Genomic DNA, 22,206 nt, shown 5'->3' with positions numbered 1-22,206 from the left:
AAAATTCGAATGAAAGACTTGTCATATTTACCGTTTTTAGCGCACTCCCGCAACACAATTGATGCCACTCTCCGACTAAACTTTTCCATTTCAAAATTACACAAATGCCATACAAAAGTATTAAGGATCAGCGGCTGAAAGTATGAACGTGGGTACAAAATATAAACACAGCCTGCGTCGTTTGATGGTATTACTCGCACATTCGAGGTTATTAATAGAATAAACACTCGTACAGATAAAAGTCCGCAAACCCCTGCCGATCGATATACTTGTCGACGTGTGTAGATGTAATTGTATGCGTATAGATCGACACGTTCGGTGATACAACATGTTTCTGCCATGAGCTTTGTTTCAATTTAGTGTAGTTAGGGTTGGCGCTAAAAAAAGTGCACTTTTTTAGCGAAAGGTTCGATCAAGTTATATTACCCACCACCACCCTACTACTAAACCTACTAAATAGGCTTACTGCATGCTAAAACATTAACCTGGGTTACATTTAATATTTTAGTAGCAATGCTATTGCAATTAGAAGGCATTTACGAATAAAGACATGTAATTTTCATACGCTATCCCATTTAAAGTTAAGTGACTTTATAACCATCAATCGGCAGTCGTTGGCAGTTAAGGCGATATGATTCGACTCATCAACGAATCTGAGGGGGTGAGGTGCGCGGCAAACCGTGAAGCCCCGCCCGCGCGTCCCAACCCGCTCGACGAGCTCGTGAGCGCGCGCTGTGCGCGGCGGCGATAGCAAACGGGTCACAGTATAAGGATCTTATGATGGCAGTATTTTAACCATACCGTGCAAGGGTCACGTTTTTATAGTTTTTATTGTATATGTATGTATTTTTTTCATTACGTGTTTCTGATCATTATATTTAGAATTATTATTTTTACAGAGCCATGTGCACTTATTATTTAGTGATCGGTAACAACGTTTTAATTTAATGGCAGCGTAGTAGAATTCAAGTACCGAAAGGAAATAACCATTTATAAGGTGACGGTCAATTAAGGTAAGGTATTGTTCATATAAAGGTAAGGTATAGGTAGGTAGGTAGGTAGGTAGGTAGGTAGGTAGGTAAGGTAGGTAGGTAGGTAGGTAGGTAGGTAGGTAGGTTGGTAAGGTAGGTAGGTAGGTAGGTAAGGTAGGTAGGTAGGTAGGTAGGTAGATAGGAAGGTAAGGTAGGTAGGTAGGTAGGTAGGTAGGTAAGGTAGGTAGGTAGGTAGGTAGGTAAGGTAAGGTAAGGTATAGGTAGGTAGGTAGGTAGGTAGGTAAGGTAGGTAGGTAGGTAGGTAAGGTAGGTAGGTAGGTAGGTAGGTAGGTAGGTAGGTAGGTAGGTAGGTAGGTAGGTAGGTAGGTAGGTAGGTAGGTAGGTAGGTAGGTAGGTAGGTAGGTAGGTAGGTAGGTAGGTAGGTAGGTAGGTAGGTAAGGTAGGTAAGGTAGGTAGGTAGGTAGGTAGGTAGGTAGGTAGGTAAGGTAGGTAAGGTAGGTAAGGTAGGTAGGTAGGTAGGTAGGTAGATAGGTAGGTAGGTAAGGTAGGTAGGTAGGTAGGTAAAGTATAGGTAGGTAGGTAGGTAGGTAAGGTAGGTAGGTAGGTAGGTAAGGTAGGTAGGTAGGTAGGTAGGTAGGTAGGTAGGTAGGTAGGTAGGTAGGTAAGGTAGGTAGGTAGGTAGGTAGAACCTTAATCAATCGGGGTGAGAGATAAGCATTTTACTCTTAAATACGACAACCTGGTAAGAAAACGCAAACATAATCGAAGAGTTTGTATACTACATTGTAAAACACCGGTTGAGTAGAGAGTAATTTTTTTTATATGACAAATAGTATTCGGTTTTTGAGTATCGAGGCATACCTAAATAAAGAACACTATTCAATAAATTTCAGCAAATCGCTTGAATACATCCCGAAAAACAATACATTAAAGAAAAATTTTATATTTATATAAATTTATGATTATGATGATGAAATTGCACGCTTGACGGGCCTGGCACGTTGCATGCGATCCAAAGCCGGGCGCCTTCGGCACCCTCATACTAAAAGCGTAACACTATACATCCCCATACTGTGTCAATCCAAATAAATAATTTCTGATTTTCAAAGGAGTCAAAGAGCACGAAGGAATATAATCATTTTGCAGATCTGACGTAGGTATATCAGTAAAAGTGAAATACTGTAAATATATCATACTTACATACTCACAATTATATTATCTAGGAATATAATATTATTTACCTACATTGAAATTGGTTGCTGATCTAGTGAAAATACTGAAATATTTTAACTGTTGATGTAGTAAAGCTAGGCGCTTTCAAACACCTCGTAAAGTATTAGATGCTTCTGTTATCAGAAAGTGTGTTTTTATAGCACTTAGTGACTTTTTCTTACGTTTCATATGCTTTGTTTCCCATTGTTTGTAAATGGTAAAATCACGTGACCGCGCGGAACACACTGACACAGGTCCGTCCTCTACAAGCGCTGCCGCGCGACTGAAGAGGGCGTAAGTGCGTTCGCGAGTGATGGCTCTTGCGGATTTAGTAGGTATTGAAACATAGAAATTATTTTAATGATGTTACCGAGACAAAGTGATCCAAAACATCTAGATTATCTTATTACCTATACATTTATGTAAAAAACAAGTCAAAAAAGTTTGTATTGTAGCTCTGGTTTTGATTTATTGTTAAAAAAAGGCGTAACTTTGGAATTTTTTTCTATCGAGCAAAGTTTATCTAATCATGTTTTTGAGATCCAAAACGTATCTGCCAGATCCTTAAGTATAAGATATATTTTTTTCACAATTTTAAAACATTGTTTCTTATATTTCTAATGGATTCAAAAAACTGGTTCGCTTAGCTCCTACGGAAAAACCACGCCTTAATAGCTATCAACAGTCCTCAAGTACCAACCGCATCCAATTTAAAAACCACGATCAATTTAACGAGCCATAACTACAAATATCTCAAATTATAACACATTAACGATAACTGACACTGCCTCATTGCCGCATCGATATCAAAACCTCACATAAACAACGTCAAACCAACTGAGGGCGCAACCCTAATATCTCTTTGCAATAAAAATCAATCAGCATTCACCGATGAGACTCACACCAATTGAAAAAAACCTTTATTCTATAACCAACCGAGTAATTTATGGGGTAAGGTTCAAATTACTTTGTTGATCGTGACTGTGTGAGTAAGTACAGTTAAGTCGACAAGATGAGTTGCTATTGGCACAAGATACAGCACGATTTTATTGTAGCGTTCAGGCGCGATTGTACTTTTCATTGTTTCTTTACCGATTTGAATAAATGCTTTACGTTTAGGGGTGGCGTACGTATTTTTCATTTTAATAATTGATAATTAGGGATTTTGAAGAGTATTTATGTGACGTTTTATATTAAATACTATATTATATAATATTTGTGTTAGATTTAATTTAGTTTTTATTTAATTGTAAGTTATTTTATAAGGTTAGATTTAGATGCGTTAAAATGTTTTTTTTTTGTGTAACAATTTTTTTGACATTAATAAAATTAAATACTTATAATTAGGTACGTTTAAGTACTGGTAGAAAATATTCCACCATGTAATTAATGTAATTTAAAGCAATATCTTTAAATATATTACTTCGCAAAAATGCTGTAGGTTGGAATAAATATATAAAAAACAATATATAGAGCATGTGTTTAGTCAGCTATACAAAAACGATGCCACTTACGAACGATCCGATTAATAGCCAACAAAACTGTTTAGATTACCGCTCTGTTTATTTGTTCACCGCGCAATTAGCGCTTAAGTGTATCTAAATCAATCTCTCAATACCGCATGTGTTGCAGGAAACATCAAACAGCATCAAACGCCGCACAGCCATTAAACCGATCCGATCATAAAAACAAACATGACACACTATTTCCGGACCTGAATAGAAAGGGACATCCATGAGCGAAGACACCGAGAAAGAAAGAGATATGCAAACCGTCGCCTACAACACACCCAACGTTATTGAGCAAGCCGACAGCAGACTCATAGAAGCTCACAATTTCTGCGATGCAGATTATCTAGATAGCGAAAGAATTGAAGTAGATGATGATAAAGAACTAGTTATAGCTGATGAATCTCGGGAAGACCAAATAGATGATAATAATCAGAATATAGATGTAGGAACAGAAGAGAAAGTACAAGATTTCGAGCTATCATGGCATCCGCACGTGTACGGGAAACCGCCAAAAAAGCCTACACCTCATTCGATAGAATATATATTAGGGTTAAATCAGAAGTCAACCGTGAGTCAATTGATGAGCGTGAAGAGGTTCGAGGTGAAGAAACACTTGTACAAGAGTGCGCAGGTTCAGACGGAGCGAGTGATGAGTGTGCACAAGAATAAGCTTCAGGAGCAGCTGCTGCAGAGAGTGAGAACTAGTGAGTGTGAGTTCGTGAAGGAGGAGCCACTGAACCTCTCCGTGCCCAAGAAAGAGTGGGAAGAAGAGAAAAAAGGTGAGTTCACTTCAATGACAGTTTAGCAGGTACTGCGCTACCGTGGTCCTTGGAATGTGTTTAGTATACTTTCTCGTATTTTCACTCTCGTATAAAATCAAATAATTAAATAATTCTTTGAAAATTCGGTAAAAATATTTTATGATGAATTAACAGTAGTAAAATAAATAAATAAATAAAATAAATAAATATTGGGGACATCTTTACACAGATCAACCTAGCCTAGTACCTGCGAAAGTGTCCTTTGTGCCTTTTTTGCTATAATTTTTGCCTAATTATATTTTTGACTTGTTAAGTTCATCTTGAGTTGAATCTTTTGTGGACTTAACTTGTTGTGTTCCTTACACACATATTACATAGGTAATAGGTAAAACTTGAATATTGCAATTAATAATAAGTGATAACACATATCTTCAGATAAGATATTATTAGTAAACAGAAAATTAATTGCATACCTAAATATTAAGTAATAAATCGAAAAGAATTGGTAAGTTACGCACACGAAAAACTAGTGTTCTCTAATTACGTGTAAGTAAATATACAAATTCAAACAGTACTTAAACTAGACTATTAAAAAACACACGGGGGCGTCAAAGCCGCCGTTAGTTACATACCTACTTTCATAGCTGGGTACCGCGAAAGCTAAATTGAATAAATAGAGATCCAATATCCATCGTCGCCTATCGTTTATCTGCGCTGAATTAGCCCCGAGAGCCACTCTAACCACAATTAACCTTTCAAGAAACACTACGCTGTACTTAATCAATCAGTATTAATGCGCCTGATATACCGACATTCTAATTTTATATCATCATCTCCCATGCGTACCCTAAGACCTATTAGACGGGCGTATTCGATAAATCTGTAGTACATTGGACCAAAAGGTTCTGAAGTACTGCATCTATATCGTTACATTTTAATAGAGCTTATACTTTGTTTCCTATTTGCAGTCGAGAAACTGAACTAGCATAGTATTTTGCTCCTTATTACTTGCTAATTGGGCGTTGAAGGTGTTTCTTATGTAGTATATCAGACCGAGCAAGCAATAATTTGAACGTAGAACGTCCAAGCAATAAGCTATTGGTCGATGCAGCTGTGGCGGCCGCGTCAGGGTTGCCAACTTATTTTTAGAAGTAAATTTGTACGGATTAATGGCAGTTGAGATGTTAATATGGGTTTATTGTCGCAATCGAAAATGGAACGTTTATTACCTGTCTTTTTTGTTGTTTTGCCCTGCGTGTTTTATTGGTAGGGTTCAGTGAGGTTCAATTCATCTATGTATGAGCAGGCGTATGATGATCGGGTTAGCTACGTGATACGACATTGTAGATATAGCTCAAACTAGGTATCCTACTCCATTTTCTGCGATCCCGTACAACCTCTTCAACTCTTTATCACGTTATGAATTAGAAATTAATTATGTTCTTAGTTCACTATTTTAAGAAGCATGTCATTAATACCTAATAAGTAGGTACCTAGTTTCAATTAGGGACATTTTTACAAGCTTTTATTTAACTTGCCCTGTTAGCAAGTTAGTGTGGGTCAAATATTGGAAGATAAAATGGACTCACTTCCCAATTTCCGATGGAGCTGAAATTTGGCATACATAGGTAAGTAAATCCGATGACAATGTTATATTATGATGAAATGCAGCAATCTGATGATGGAGACAGGAGGTGGTTATGGGAACTCTGTGATAAAACAACGCAAAATAAGTGTGCTTGGGGTTAGAATTATCTCGATGAGCCAAAAACTTATTGTATGTGAGATGCAAAATTAAGTTGAAGTGCCAGCGGATTTCCAAAACATTGTTCTGATTAAAAAGAACGTAATGTATTCGCACTCAACCGATTTTATAGCCTTTGTTAATTTTTGATGAAGTACTTAATTTAAGTAACTATATGGAATGCTGAGATTAATAGTTTCGTATTTAATACAGTCGCCGGGAGATTGGTTTTAATGGTCGAGACAGTAAATTAAAAAATAAAGTAACCTTGGAGTTCCTTTACTTACACCGTCTTTAATATTTACGGGTTAAAGTAAAAGTAGGTTGGTAAACTTCGTCATAGAGACTTTTACACAAATAATCAGAGTTGCTAATTTTGAAAATAATTTCGCACGAATATGCAAAAGCGGTAGAGAGGCAGATTACGATTTTATACTAGTTTAATCAAATTTAGATTTTTCGATGTTGGCGGTAAGCACTCGCATATTTGAGCGACAGAGAGGCAGAAAACGATTTCCGATTTTTTTTATGTTGGCAGTGGGTAAGCGCTCCATTTCGCCTATATAACTTAATAAAATCGCAAATATAATAAAAAAAAAAATACAATTTGTTCTACCGCCGAAATAATAATTAAGAATGATTTACTTTGTTTTAATTTGCAACATAATTTTGTTATATTTACCACTTAGTACCTACCTATATTAGTAGGGTTAATAGGATATCCTATAGGGTGTCTTTTTTATACAAATCGGCCTAGTCCCACAGTAAGCTCAATAAGTCTTGTGTTGTGGGTACTAGACGACGATATATATAATATACCTACACATATATACAAATACTAATATGCGTAGAAAACATCCATAACTCAGGAACACACATAATGTTTCTGTTGAACACACAAATAAATGCCCTTACCAGGATTCGAACCCGGGACCTCCTGCTTCGTAGGCAGGGTCATTACCGATTAGGCTAGGACTCACGTCCTTATTACCAACATCATCAGCAATGCAGGTTTTTGTGCGCATCGTAGTGTTTCGACCGCGGCCGATCCTCTTAGCTCTTAGCTTCATATCTCTTTGGCAAACGTTCAATTTCATATTGTAACTTGACGAAAACATAATTAGGTACTATATAGGCAGGAATGGATAGCTACGCGTATGCCTATCATTTTCAGAGTCATTAGTAAGTATTTTTTTGCAAAGAACTCTTTTGTACTTCTACCAATTGCTTTAGGTCCGAGTTTTGTTTGTAACTTGAAACACCGTGTTAAACCTGATGTTTTTTTAGCTAAGTCCCTATTAAGTTTTAAGACCCGAGAGTCTTGACATCCATGATAATTTGAAAAGTAAGTTAAATCAAAATCAGATGTAAAGAAAACACAAAATAATTATTAAAAATATGAAATAATAAAATGTTTGTATCATTCTTTTTGATTATAACTCTGAGTCACTGAATGATTATAATATTTATAAATACACAATTATTTGTGTCAACCCTATCTTTGGCCTATCGGGCTGCGTCGCCTGCGTCCGCGTGTCATCTGTCCAATCGTTTCATTTACCGCAATATTTAAACATGCCTTAGTTAAATATATCCTCACTAGAAATATGTATAACTCATAACACATGAAAAAATACAGCATTCTTAAATATCTCAAATGTCAAATTGTGTTGCTTCACTCCGTTGGCGAAAGCCGAAGGGTGGAAGTATCGGTGTCTCGTATTAAAAGCCCATTGGGAATTCTGCTGCATGCATAAGCTGAGCCTTCCATTCTATTTGTTTGTATAGGTACTTTTCATTATACCTATCATAATAAACATAAAGATCACGTATATAATTTCGATGCAGATATTGCCTAAATATCCCAATTATACTATCGGAAAAGATAAAGTAAATAAATATCATAAATACTAGTAATGGTACACAAGGCGCTCGTAGGTACAGCGAGCTGCAAAATTGCATGGACAATTATGTGACCATGCAATTTTGCGGCTGGATGTTACATTTGAGCAAGAAAAAAATTGTATTATTTCCCTATGCCTTTTTTATTTCTACGACTATAGTTCGTTTTTTTAGCATTAGAAATAAATTCTTGATGTGTCTTTTAATTGAAAAACACATTTTAAAAAGAAGTTACGGCAAATATGTAACAATTATGAATCTAATACGATCATTTATATTCTTCTGCTTTCATAAGTAATCGTTATTGATTTTTAAAAAGCGTTTTTCAATTAAAAGACATGTTAAGATCGCTTACCTTCTTGCAAGTTCTTTCTAATGCCAAAAAAACGAACTATACCTAAGTAGGAGTTAGATATTAACTATCGGCGCGATTCGAGAAATGAATTAGAGATTCACTAGATATGAAATACATAGTAAAGATATTTGACGTTCCACGGCAAAAGGTACCATTGCCCCGGCTGAATATTGGAGCGGCGTAAATAATAGCGTAAGCGCCAGCCGCCATAAGGTACCTTTTGCCGTGGAACGTCACATTATCTTGACTATTTCATAACTAGTGAATCTCTAATTCATTTCCCGAATCGCGCCGTATGTTAGCAATGCAAATTATCTATCCATTTGCAAGTTTAGCTAGATTAGAGATGTCAAATATGCCGCCATTTTGTTTTTGTAGGCAGTTAGTGTTGCCAGTCGATAAATACAGGATAATAGCGCTATTACGGCCTGTTCTTGTTGGATGCAAATTGCATAGCTAATGTGCGAGCGGCGATTTATTGCGCAGTTACTGATCTTTGAAGATCCAGACTTTAAAATACATTCATTACGCGTAGTCTACCGATTGAGACCGGGTAGACTGTCGTTTACTGCTGTTTCAGCTGCTAATCTTTGATTTATTTGCAAATAGGCGAGACTCACGCTTTTCATGGCTTAGGAACAAATTTACTGAGGAGCAATTAAGTGAGGAGCTTAAATTAAGAAATCTTGTATTAAACTGCCTGTCTTAAAATATCTATAATCTATAGACTTTGGTATTTGATTTTTTTTACACAATTTTATAGTATTTGAATTATATTATAAATCGGTGAGAAATCAGTCTATTTTGTTTAGATAAAGGTACCTACCTACGGATATAATATTAAGATAAGACAAGACAGTCGCCACACCCAGCCAGCGACATGCCTGCTCCGGACCGGACTAGCCGGCATACCAGGGGGCGAAATTTTGTGGGGAGTTATTATTTTATTTTATTTAGTTATTTATTATACAAGAAGTTACAACTTTTATGTTAAAGACAATGCTCCACAAAACTACAATTTGTTTTACTGTGTGGAGTCTCACTATACCTACTATATCTACTATACTATAGTTAATTAAATTAATATATTATAATAGGTTTACATTCAGAGTTAAAATAGGTACGTATATCATGAATACACTGTAGGGTAACACATCCCCTATAGAGTATTCAGGAGATACCTTTTTAGACTATTTTTAAATGTAATTTTTTTGGGCTCTTGTAACTACTATGTCCAAGTGACACGCTCTGGGATAGAGTAGGAAATATGTAATAGTTATTGATGCGAACTCTTTTTACAAGTAATACAAAATTTCACTCTTCATGCATGGTATCTTCCCGACTTTTCTTTTGTTACTTTAATATAATAGGGCCATTATTACAACGAGGTATTTATCTAAGCACTTGGAGTGCTTCAAAAACACGGAACAATAAAATGGCCAGACAGCAGTTCTCGCTAAACACTAATTATAACCGCGCCCCATAGTCTCCCGGGAGCACCTTTAATCTCGGCCGGGGTTGCCAGGGCAATAAATCCTTGCGTAAGCGCATCTGCGGCTGATGGACTCCTTTGAGCGACTGTTATTCATTTAATTTGACATACTACCACAGATTAAATAATAGTACCTACTAGGTACAGAAGACTCACTCTCTAACAAAACGCGTCTGTTACGATCAGGACAGATATGGCCGCTAGGTGGCGACAGCGCCACGCGCGGCTTATGGCTAGCCACCAAAATTGGTGTGGCACGGTTGTACCTACTTGTAGCTCTCTGTTGCAAAGCGACGAAATCGCGGAGTGAGCCACGCCTGATACTACCTATATAAATAAAATATGAGCTTTTAATTTATTTGAGGATATACGGCGCGATTCGGGAAATGAATTAGAGATTCACTAGATATGAAATAGTAAAGATATGTGACGTTTCACAGAAAAAGGTACCTTATGGCAGCTGGCGCTTACGCTATTATTAACGCCACTTCAATATTCAGCCGGGGCAATGGTACCTTTTGTCGTGGAACGTCACATATCTTTACTATTTCATATCTAGTGGATCTGTAATTCATTTTCCGAATCGAGCCGTAAGCCGTCAGTCGAAAAAGGCGCGAAATTCTAATTTTCTATGCGACGATAACCCTTAACGCCTACATTTTTTAAATTAGCCGCTCTTTTCTACTGACAGAAATGGCCTCACAGAGTATTGTTGATGAACTGGAAAACCTTCCTATAGATCAGGCAAAGGTTTGTATTCATATCTCCATGGAAATTATAATTTCCAGGTCAGTTTGGTGGTTTACTTTCTGTCGGTCTTCTTTCCGGTACCTATTCATTGGACATTCATTGGACATTTTCGTGGTATGCGTTAAAATAAATTTACTTATGTTCTTTATTTTAATTACTTTCAACTTTGATTTGATTTTTACACTTAAAAATGGTTAAGTAGTTATATATCGGAGCAAGCTAACTCTGCACCCACTTTGACGTGATAAAGCGTGAGAATGCTGTAATAAACGTCATATTTGACATAGGTAGTTATAAATGTTCACAGTTTGCTTGATCAGACTAATTCCATTGATTTCCATTTCGTACCCCCAAAATCCAACATTTTTTTGTGAAAATAGGTCAATTATTTAACATTTATTTTATTAACTATTAAATGTAGGTACATATCGATTGAGCGCCTGTAAAATAACTTTGCGCACATTAAACCAGCCTACAATAGTGCTTGTTGTTTAGTCTAAAAACTTTTTACAAAGGGGTGTTCCATTAATTACGTCACACGTTTAGGGGGTGGGAGGGGGTCAAGAATGTGACATATTGTGACATGGGGGAGGGGGGAGACACAAACTTTGTGACGTCACTTTAACTTCATCAGTAACCGAAAATTTATTTAAATTATTTTATTCGCTGTACATTTAAATAACAAGTTTTTAAAACGATAATCGTTTTTATTCGTTTAATTTTCTTTCCTAAGCAGTTTTGGATTATAAAATTACTAATATTTATATCGTCAAAAATATTTTGATAAAATATTAATAATACTTAGGTACTTACTTAATTCGATTTGGCGATTTCGTAGAAAAAATGTGACGTCACACTAGGGGGGAGGGGTTTGCCAAATGTGACCAAGTGTGACAAGGAGGAGGGGAGGGGTCAAAAAACCTAGAAATTCGTGTGACGTAATTAATGGATGACCCCAAAGGCATAAGCATAATTCTAGTCGTTAATATGTTACCTCCCCCCTATTAAAATTTTATAGCTGCAATTATGAGCGATCCAAACTACTAATTCATAGAGCGATTCATATTTGCGAGTAACGCTAGTTAAGAGCGTGATAAATAACGCGCGTGCGCATCGTAAAGTGGCTTTGATGTCGCGGCCGGGGCTGCGGTCGACATTGCTTTATTTCTTATTTTTATTTTATTTTATTATTAAATCATATTCATGTGCAACGGAAGTGCTTTGCCGCTAAGATTTGAATTCAATCTACAGGGAAAATAAGGAAATTTTCATCGATGTAGGAAAGTTCAAACGCTTAATATAATTTTCCATTGTAAAACTTAGTAAAGCAATTTTAAGTAAGTAATTAATATTGTTTTTTATTTTCATATTATAGGTGGTGTTAATTGACAAATATACAACTGATGATTTATTGATCAATGATGATTTGCAATTTTCTTCAGCCGTGATTTCTATCTAAAGCACGCACAAAATTAAATATATGTATGTATATTTTATGCGCGTGGCGTGTTTTATTAGCGCTTTTCTTTATATATTTCTAACTTTAGTAACTTAATATTCATATTTTGAGGTTAATTAAGTTACCTTTACTCGTATCTATTTTAAGCTAAAAATTAAAAGTTACAAGCACTTCTTAATTTCGTAACAAATAGCCCGTAGCCAAACCGCACATTTCGAACCGCAAATAAAACTCGACGCTATTGTGCTAAAGTGTCTAAACAAACAGACCGACGGAAGATGTAAATCTCTATATAGACGACCGACGAGGCCCAGCTGCTGAGGTTTGGCAGGAAGCGAATACCTTGGTGGATAAACATGAGTATGAGACTTCGTGACGGGAAAATTTGTCTGCAGTAGATTTTTTTAAGCTTCTAGCAGCTTTACATATTAAATTTGTGTATTGTAGGTTGTGAATGGAAACTAAGTTAAAACTAAGTTATTAAATACTTGCATCTTTCTTTCATCATGTCATGACACTAAGATTGTTTTGAAATTAAGAAGGGCTTTTAATAATTAAAAAAATTCGGATTGATATAAATCAGAGACGTCGAGATAGTTTTTTCATGAAAGCAGTTTTTTTTCCATATTGCCGTTAGTTTTTTCTGTTATTCTGAATACCACTGAATATACATACCTATTAAATTATAACATAAATACACTCTTAATTCAATTTCCGTATAATTAACAGGGAAATCTTTTAACGCGACTTCACTCGTCATTTTTATAAATAACGTTTTTTGAAGCCTTATTGAGCTTACTGTGTGACCAGGTCAATCTGTGTAAAATTGTCCTATAATATTTATTTATTTTTATTATCAATTAAAATCCGCAGAAAAAGCTGAACCGGATAAATGCTAAGAAAAACTTATCACATTACCAAAGCCGGGGTAAAAAGGAACTGCCGGATCGAACTTTAAGATACGTCAATTAATAGATCTGGAAACGATATGGATTAGATGTGTCAGTGTCAAAAGTAACGTATTTGTTTGAAGAAATGTCACATTTGACACTGACATATCTAATCCATATCGTTTCTAGATCTATTAGTTGATGTATCTTAAAGTTAGAATCGAGCCGGAAGTCTTTAATAAATGGTACCCCTATGAGTCAGATTTGCACGTGCAATTATTATCATCGTCGCAGGTGAATATTTATAGTTTTTGGCCAGCTCCATGGCACTGGTGGGCTCACGTGTAATGTGTTGTAATGGATATCTTGTTGGAGTAGCGTCAGCGGGTTGCGACGGAGTTACAAGCGGAGCGATAGCGGTTGAGAAATACATTGTCAAAAAATGTATATGTTGAAACTTGTAACGATAATAACAACCTTGAAGTAGGTATATGAATTTATATTAATATGAATTAAGGAGAAATGTAATTTTATTTCAGTTAAGTGTGACAGAGTAGATTAGTATACAAAAATATAGGTATGATTATATTAATTTATTTATATTTTTGTGGATTACCAGTTAATCATACCACTCAGTTTGAAATTTATGTAGTTGCGTATCAAGAAAAATAGGTAATAGCTTGGAAATAAGCTGCTGGAAGATACGAATAATCAAGAAATGAGCTTAGTTATTCGATCTACTTCAAACAAATGTTTATTTGTCCAGCTTTGCTTCCCGTTCCGTAGCCCGTCGACTGTCAATGTCTGCATAACGATTAGAATGAACATAAAATTATCCGAAAAACCATGGAAAATAACTTAAATAACTCAATAACATACAGCGTAAAAACACCAATGTTAACATCCCCGTATAGTGCAGCTGTTGAAGTGTTGATATAAAAGTTAGAACAACTATTTTACCGCACCCGGCCGCTTTATTTCGAAGAGTGTTATAATGTATCTCTGTTTCTCAGGAACTAGGAGTTGTATATCATCTGTGGCCGTACTATGTCCTCTACCTGAGGGCCTACCGCGAACCACGTTCGACGTGTTGCCTCCCTCTCACACTTAGGTACGAATTTACAAGTGTGACAGAGAAACAACACGTCGAACGAGTTGGCCACGCGTTGAGCTTTTCTCACGTCCGCGCCCGCGTATGCGCGGTGGACAATTAGACACTTACAGCATTCGCGTTTTGATGACCGCAGCGTTCCCAGAACTATTGGCGCTTCGTCGTTTAGGTACAAGTAATAGAGATAAGTGTTCACTTTATTCTCTCACGTAGGTTAGTAATTAAATACTTGTTAAACTGTTTACCGGGTAGTTTAGATGGTTGCAATGTTATGTTGCTGATGAGGGTCTGTTGAGTACTTGTAGGCTATAATATTTAATAATAGCTTTTCTTATTGTTAGATATTAAAACTAAAGGTTCTTCTCGATTACTGTCAATACTATGAATATTTTGACTATCAATCTTGCACAGGAACGTTCTTTTATATGAGTGAATTGCAAAAAAAAAACTTATTAATTAAGCGCAGTTAAGAAACTATTAGTCTTAACTTAATTGATTCAATTGTGTTACGAAATATAACTATGTACTTATGTAAATTGTATTGTATGTAAGTGTACTTAATTCGTACACATAATAAGTCTATAGCATACGCTAACACAATTTCATGCATCTAATTTAAATAGAAATGGCTTAACTGTGGTAACACAATGGAATCAACTATGTTTAGACTAATTACAGGTGCTTAACTATGTAAATTTATTTTTGGAATTCACTCATATACCTACCTAATTAAGTTGTTATAAACAATGTTTGACGACTCCAACTTGACGCATTTATGTTTGACTCTATTATTGAATGGTGAAGACTGACTCTAGCCATTAAGTTAGCCTTTACTACTCATATTCTGATGGTCAATAAAAATGCATTGATATCTTCTAACGTTTTAATTCCGATGGGTCCAATAAATGATGTTTTATTCGTCACTTAAGCACACCCGGCGCCTATAACTGGGCCTTTTAACGTTCATTAGCTGAACGCTACCAATAATTACCTAAATCAGGATAACCTATAAACAAGCGAACGTCATTACTGGGGCAATTAACCAACTCGCCACTAAATCAAACAGAGACAGCTTGCGAGGGATAGGCGGAGGCGGGAACGGTCCATCAGCTTGATTTGCGGTTTATGGGCCCGATTCGGATTTTTAAATAGACATCTATTAGATATCTTTTAGATATCACCAAGATACGATAAAGATATGTTTAAGATCTAACCTGTCAAATTTGACTTTGCGCGATTCTGGAGATACTCTTCAACGATTTTCACAGGATATGACTTAGATATCTAATTCACATCAAATAGATATATCTTACTCTCTCTAACGTAAAAGTGACATTGGTTGCATATCTAAACTTTAACTTATCTAGAATGGATCTAGTTCGTGTCGTCTCTTGTGAATATCTTGAAGTTCGAATACGGCAGTATGGTTGAAGCAAGCTATTTATTTTATGTGGGCAACAGACTTGTATAGAGATAAAAGTAATGTCATATTAGATAGTTAAAATACATCACTATAGTGGACTTTGTTAATAATAGTATTTACTTCACTTTTCTCTACTATTCCATGGTTTTCATGTTATTTGATTGTCTTTGTTAAGTAAAACCTGTTAAAGCTAGCATTTTTTAATTCTGTTAAATTATATGTCATATTTCCTGTTATTTGCTTACCAACAACGAAAGAGTAACAAGTACCATATTTATCAAAGTTTTGTAAGCCTCGTCATCCTGTAAGTCTAGGTGTATACGAACTTTTAAGATTTAAAAATTGTCAACAGAGTTTTCTTTGCAAGTTTAGTCGCAAGAGCATCATCTCCCCGCTACCGCTCGTTACTCGCGGGTGTATAAATCAAACGGACGGACGGGTCTAATGCCGTATTGTAAATTCATCAAATGTTTACTGCGCCGCCATTCCCGGGGAATAGCCAGCCTGTCCTTTACAGTTTAGCGTTTGTCTTTACTTCGGTATTATTGAGAATCTTAATTAGGATAGTTTAAGTTGTGGAGCAGGTGCGGTAACTTTCAAAAGAGATTGTCGTTAAGCTTTGACGACAATCTCTTTTGACGTTTGACGACACTACAGTGTGGCCACTTTTTAATTTCTAATATTTTTTGCCAGGCTTACACTTATCCGTATTGACCTAACTACACTGTAGTTACTACAGTGTACCACCTAACTGCGCAGACTGCATTCTAACCAGTCCATTGATGCCTATATACATATTACTTCGATGTTTTTTAAAGTATATTTTAGAGAGTTTCTTCACATTGCAATTGCCAATTTGTAAAATAGTAAAAGCAGATATTGAACTTCAATTAAGCTTATGACACTCGGCGCGATTCGGAAAGTGGATTAGAGATTAACTAGATACGATATAGTAAAGATATGTGACGTCCCACGGATAAAGGTACGACCTTATGGCGGTTGGTGCTTACGATTATTAACGCGCCAGCGCCAGCCGCCATAAGGTACCTTTTGTCGTGGAACGTCACATAACTTTACTATTTCATATCTAGTACATCTCTTATTCATTTCCCGAATCGAGCCGATTGTCTCAAATATTTGATCGATTTCTGTTGGTTGTGTTTAATGCAATAATAACCTTTCTATTAACCATATAACAATTCTATGGCAATTAGACGTTTTTAAACCGGCAATTTACCGTTAACATTACTATAGGGCCTCCGTATAATCCCAACAAAACCATTCCTTTGTGAGTTTAGTTGCAATCCAAACACTCCTGAGCCCGAGCGAGCGTGCCGAGCTGCCAAGCACTCGAGCACGCGGCCAAGTATTTTAATTGGCGACAAGCAAACTGAATTAACGACCGGAGACGGCGTGGCTGACTGATGGCCCGATTGGGGGAAGGTATCATTCATTTTTAAATGGCTCCCTGTTCAATGTTACCTATAGACTCGCGATAAAAACTCGCAAAGTCAGATGAGAATTTGCGGAAAGTTACTTTAAAATATCGCCTAGTTTTAAGGTGATAATAAAGGATTTATTGAATCATGGAATTAGGGCCCGGTTCGGATTTTGAAATAGACATCCATTAGATATCTCTTAGACATCACCAAGATACGATAACGATATGTTTAAGATCTAACCTGTCAAATTTGACATTTGCGCGATTCTGGAGATACTCTTTACTGTCGGCGCGATTCGGAAAGTGAATTAGAGATTAACTAGATACGATATAGTAAAGATATGTGATGTTCCACGGATAAAGGTACCTTATGGCGGTTGGCGCTTACGATTATTAACGACGCTCCAATAATATTGCGGCGCTATGCGACGTAAGCGCCAGCCGCCATAAGGTACCTTTTGTCGTGGAACGTCACATAACTTTACTATTTCATATCTAGTGAATCTCTGATTAATTTCCCGAATCGCGGCGCCAAACGCCATAAGGTACCTTTTGCCGTGGAACGTCACATATCTTTACTATTTCATATCTAGTGTACTCTAGTGTAGTTACTATTTCATTTCCCGAATCGAGCCGTTAGAGAGATCCAATTCACATCTAATAGATATCTTACTTTATCTAACGTAAAAGTGACATTGGTTGCCCGAGTTGCGCTGCAAAAGAGAACTAGTCGATATCTAAACTATAACGTATCTAGAATGGATCTAGTACGTGTCGTCTCTTGTGAATATCTTGAAGTTCGAATACGGCAGTTGGCCGCTTTCATTTACTGCATATCTACGTTGGATTTAAGTCTTGAATAAACCGACAGGTATATCGTGAATACAAACTGTGTAGGTACCTAGTATATGTATTTAAAATGAACGATTTACTCCCTTATTCATCAAACTTTACAAACCTCAATTACATAGTTAATCTATGTTTAATCCCATTCTTACAAATACAATGACAAAATGACAAAATTAAAATGACAGATCTAGACAAAAGATTCATAGTTAATTGAGGCTTCTTGAGAGTTTATGAATTATGAATAACGCAATTAGAGAATTACATTTATATACCTAGCGAGTCCTCTATTTACCTAACCTTAGAGCTTTACTACCAACATGTACATTATTAGGAAAAAAAAAGTAATTGATAGCAATAATAAATTAGAAAATTCCAAATGTAGCCCTCTAAATGTTTACCTACTTACTTCTTTAATTCATGTGTACAGGGTGGAAAGATAAGTCGGGCCCTGGAGGGAAACTACCTTAAATCCTTAAGCTGGCTCATTTTACTTAAAGGAAACATTCCTTTATTATTAAAAAAAAACAAAACTGCATTCAAAGATTTTATCTTTTTTTCTTCAATTTCGCTTGTCTAAAAAAATCTTGAGTACTAAATATTAGATTTTATGGATATTTTGTACGACAGACGAGTGTAAGACCAAATGTTTCTTGGAGAAATGTTAACATTAACTGTATCGACTAGTACAATAAAATTGCGAGTTTTTAATTTTTGGAATTTTTAGTCGGTTCGAGTCCCGGGCGAGGCAAGCGAGTTTTAGAAAATCTTTGAATGCAGTTTTCTTTCTTTTTAAAAATAAAGGAATGTCTCCTTTAAGTAAAATGAGCCAGGTTAAGGATTTAAGGTAGTTTCCCTCCAGGGCCCGACTTATCTTTCCACACTGTATAATAATTAACTTATTGGGTTTATTAGAGTTACTCGTGGTTTAGTATAGCTATCACGCCTCACTCGTGTCACCTTCCCGGCAATAATCTGCTCAATATTATATTCGATCTGCGGTGCAAATACACTTGTCATATCTGAATTTAGCTTGGCTTACATAGTATTACCAAGTATACTATAATAATATTCAATGCTTTATCTAATAATGCTAGTTTTATTACGTGTGATCTAAATATAGGTAATATACCGGGTGTGGCCTGTAACATGAGCAAATAATTAAAACATAGATTGTACTCCTCAAACGGTGACACTTTTGTTCTACAACTTTTAAAAATTATGAATTATTTAGAATCCCTATTTTTCATACAAAATAAATATTATCTTTAATGGACGCCATCGCTACGCCATATCATTGTGATTGACGTTGCTTGTCATGCCTTAAACAAAACAAAATTCGCAATACATTGCGTCTTAGAATAAACTTTAAAGTGTATTAAAAATCAAACCACAAGTTATTTTTAAAAGTCGCTGAAGAAAAGTTGTTCAGTATGAGGAGTACAGCCTACAGTTTAATTTTTTGCTTATATTACAGGCCACACCCGGTATATATGTAGTTTGTCACAATGTTACGCCAATAACTTGTGATACTTATACGTATATACATATTTAATCGCGCTTGCGAACGCAAATGTTTATTAGAATTTAATGTGAAGTCAAAATACCACTAAAATAAACCGACTATAGTAGACCCAAACCAAACGGGCGACCGGGGTCATATCTCTCACCCTACCTTGGACCACGCGAGCGTGAATGAGAAGTTTTACGACCCCGGTCGTCAGTTTGGTTTGCGTCTACTATAACAGAGAGACACACATATAAGAGGTTATTAGAATATCTAGAACGTTCAACCTGACTGGCTAAGATACTAATGTACTTAGGGTGATAACAGTGACCGTGTGCTTATACGTAACTCTTTTTTCAGATCCCTCCAAGCTTATCAAGCGTAAAAAATCAACGGAAGATGTCCGTTCCCCCCTGGGAGGAGAGGGCTCGCTCACCAGCGAAGAGGGCGAGGACGGCGGCGCGCGCCGCAAGAAGGCCCGGACCACCTTCACTGGGAGGCAGATCTTTGAGCTGGAGAAGCTGTTCGAGGTCAAGAAGTACCTGTCTTCTGGAGAGAGGGCTGACATGGCGAAGCTGCTTAACGTTACCGAGACTCAGGTAAGTCAGTTATTTTTACCATAGTACCCAACCCGACAAATCAAGACAGATCGTCTTGGCGTCGCGTCGAAGGATAAGGAGAGCCGACCCCACCTAATGTGGGATAAGGCAAAAGAAAAGAAGAAGAGCCAAAAAGATGTTTAGGTATCGCAGAACATCGGTCTCAATTGTTCTTTGCCGTGACTTGTAGCAGTCTTCCGCAGTCTACTTAATATCGATTTAGTTCTTTGATTCAACTTGTAAAAAGATTATCTAATTCGTTTTTAGGGTTCCGTACCCAAAGGGTAAAACGGGACCCTATTGCTAAGACTTCGCTGTCCGTCCGTCCGTCTGTCCGTCTGTCTGTCACCAGGCTGTATCTCACGAACCGTGATAGCTAGACAGTTGAAATTTTCACAGATGATGTATTTCTGTTGCCGCTATAACAACAAATACTAAAAACAGAATAAAATAAAGATTTAGGTGGGGCTCCCATACAGCAAACGTGATTTTTGACCAAAGTTAAGCAACGTCGGGCGTGGTCAGTACTTGGATGGGTGACCGTTTTCTTTTTGCATTTTATTCCGTTTTTTTTTTGCTTTATGGTACGGAACCCTTCGTGCGCGAGTCCGACTCGCACTTGCCCGGTTTTTTAAGTGTACTTACATTACCTACTTTTCTTGATTCTAATGTATAAGTACCTAATGCCAAAATGTGATTAGATAAATGCCACAAAATGTGAAAACACTATAAAACTCTCAAAACGATTGTAGTTCAAAAAATTGCTGTCCAAATATCTACGCTACCTACAATAATTACAGTTTCAACACGTTATATTACACATCGTTAATTCAACGCCTATAAATAAACTAAACTCATTTTCTTAAAATCTACAAAATCTTAAGTATCCTTACATCAACACTTTACTTTCATTAGTCCGCAGCCATATGTCACTTGACAAACCTTTTTCGATCATTAAAATTCTAACCGAGAAAGACGTAAGGATTGTCGGAAACAGACTAAACATTTGACTTTTTCAAATCGTATTACTGATCACTCAGGCACACAATTAGTCAATTTGTCCATAAACTTTAGCCAACTTATTTGTAAATACATCTCAAGCTATAATGGACTCTAATCGAATGCATTTAGAGGGTTGATACTGTCGATAAAAGAAGTGCACTGCCATTGATAGTGTGAAGCCATTGCAGTTGTAAATGTAAACAAATGACAGCTTGCGTCGTTGCGGTTCGGGGAAAATCTACTAAATTAAACGGTTCGAAGTACACGCGCCGTGCGCGGGCGCAAGCGAAGAGAGAACGAAGATCTAAGCTCGGTGTTATGTAAATTCATTCTAATGATTTAAAAATAAAGCAAATTAACGCATTTCTATTTTAATTACAGCGACAATATGAGCTCGCACGATATGAGGATATTTTATTCAGACTTAAATGTAACTTAAGTAATGTAATTGAAACCCAATCTCAGTTAAAGATCCTACACAATAGGTAATTCTTGGTAGTTATATGTATTTGTATTGTTTTATAATTTAACGAAACGAAATGAATTCGATTTTTCGTCAATTGAATTGTCATATTTACAGCTCTTTTAATTATAATTTGTTTTTAATTATGTATTGTATTGTTTTAAATTGCATAACCTTAGGTACTTAACACCTTGGACCACGCCATTAAACGTTTCGAGATAATTATAGTGTCGCGCGAGGGGGGAGTCCCCCGCGACGTGACTAGACACATATGGCGGCACTAATTAAAACTAGCGGCGGCGTAATGAGCGACGCGTGTCGTGACGGCCCCGTGTCGGTGCTGGAAAGTGACGCTTTGACTTTTGAAAGTTAAACGAAATAGGTGCGACAATTTTTTACATAATTGTATACATCAGTTTTTTATTTAGATTTTATTTTATTTCTACTCAGAATCGTATAATGGGAGAACTGTCCCAAAATTTCCATATCTTATCATCATTTAAATTTTATTTAAAATGTTCATGGAAAAGAAATAAACTTGTGACCCTTTTTTGTCAAAAGAGCTTAATATTCTGAGCAAAAATAACATAAAAAAACACTAAATAAAAAAAGTATGGAGTACAATTATAAATAATATGGCCCGCCCAGGTATATGAACTACAAGGACTGAAGCTGTTTTCTGCTAAAAATACTCGAGTCAGTTTCACAGTTAACGCTAATATTAATTTAACTATTTGTGTGAATTT

General features: G+C 36.3%; 2 protein-coding genes across 2 annotated transcripts in view; both read left to right on the top strand.

Moving 5' to 3' along the window:
- LOC134666093 (defensin-like) overlaps nucleotides 1-22,206 on the top strand; it is a 95,424-nt gene that overhangs the window by 2,288 nt on the left and 70,930 nt on the right. The gene's annotated exons all lie outside the window — the stretch shown is intronic.
- The window catches only part of LOC134665885 (homeotic protein proboscipedia), a 78,316-nt gene that overhangs the window by 8,043 nt on the left and 48,067 nt on the right, over nucleotides 1-22,206 (top strand). The window contains exons 2-3 of the mRNA XM_063522920.1: nucleotides 3,837-4,494; nucleotides 19,757-19,995. Coding sequence (XP_063378990.1) covers nucleotides 3,939-4,494; nucleotides 19,757-19,995 — 795 coding nt within the window. The 5' untranslated portion in view covers nucleotides 3,837-3,938. The remainder of the gene's footprint in view (nucleotides 1-3,836; nucleotides 4,495-19,756; nucleotides 19,996-22,206) is intronic.

This window comes from Cydia fagiglandana, chromosome 1 (assembly GCF_963556715.1).
Source record: "Cydia fagiglandana chromosome 1, ilCydFagi1.1, whole genome shotgun sequence".
In the NCBI taxonomy this organism is placed as follows: domain Eukaryota; kingdom Metazoa; phylum Arthropoda; class Insecta; order Lepidoptera; family Tortricidae; genus Cydia; species Cydia fagiglandana.
This window is presented reverse-complemented; position numbering and strand designations above follow the sequence as displayed.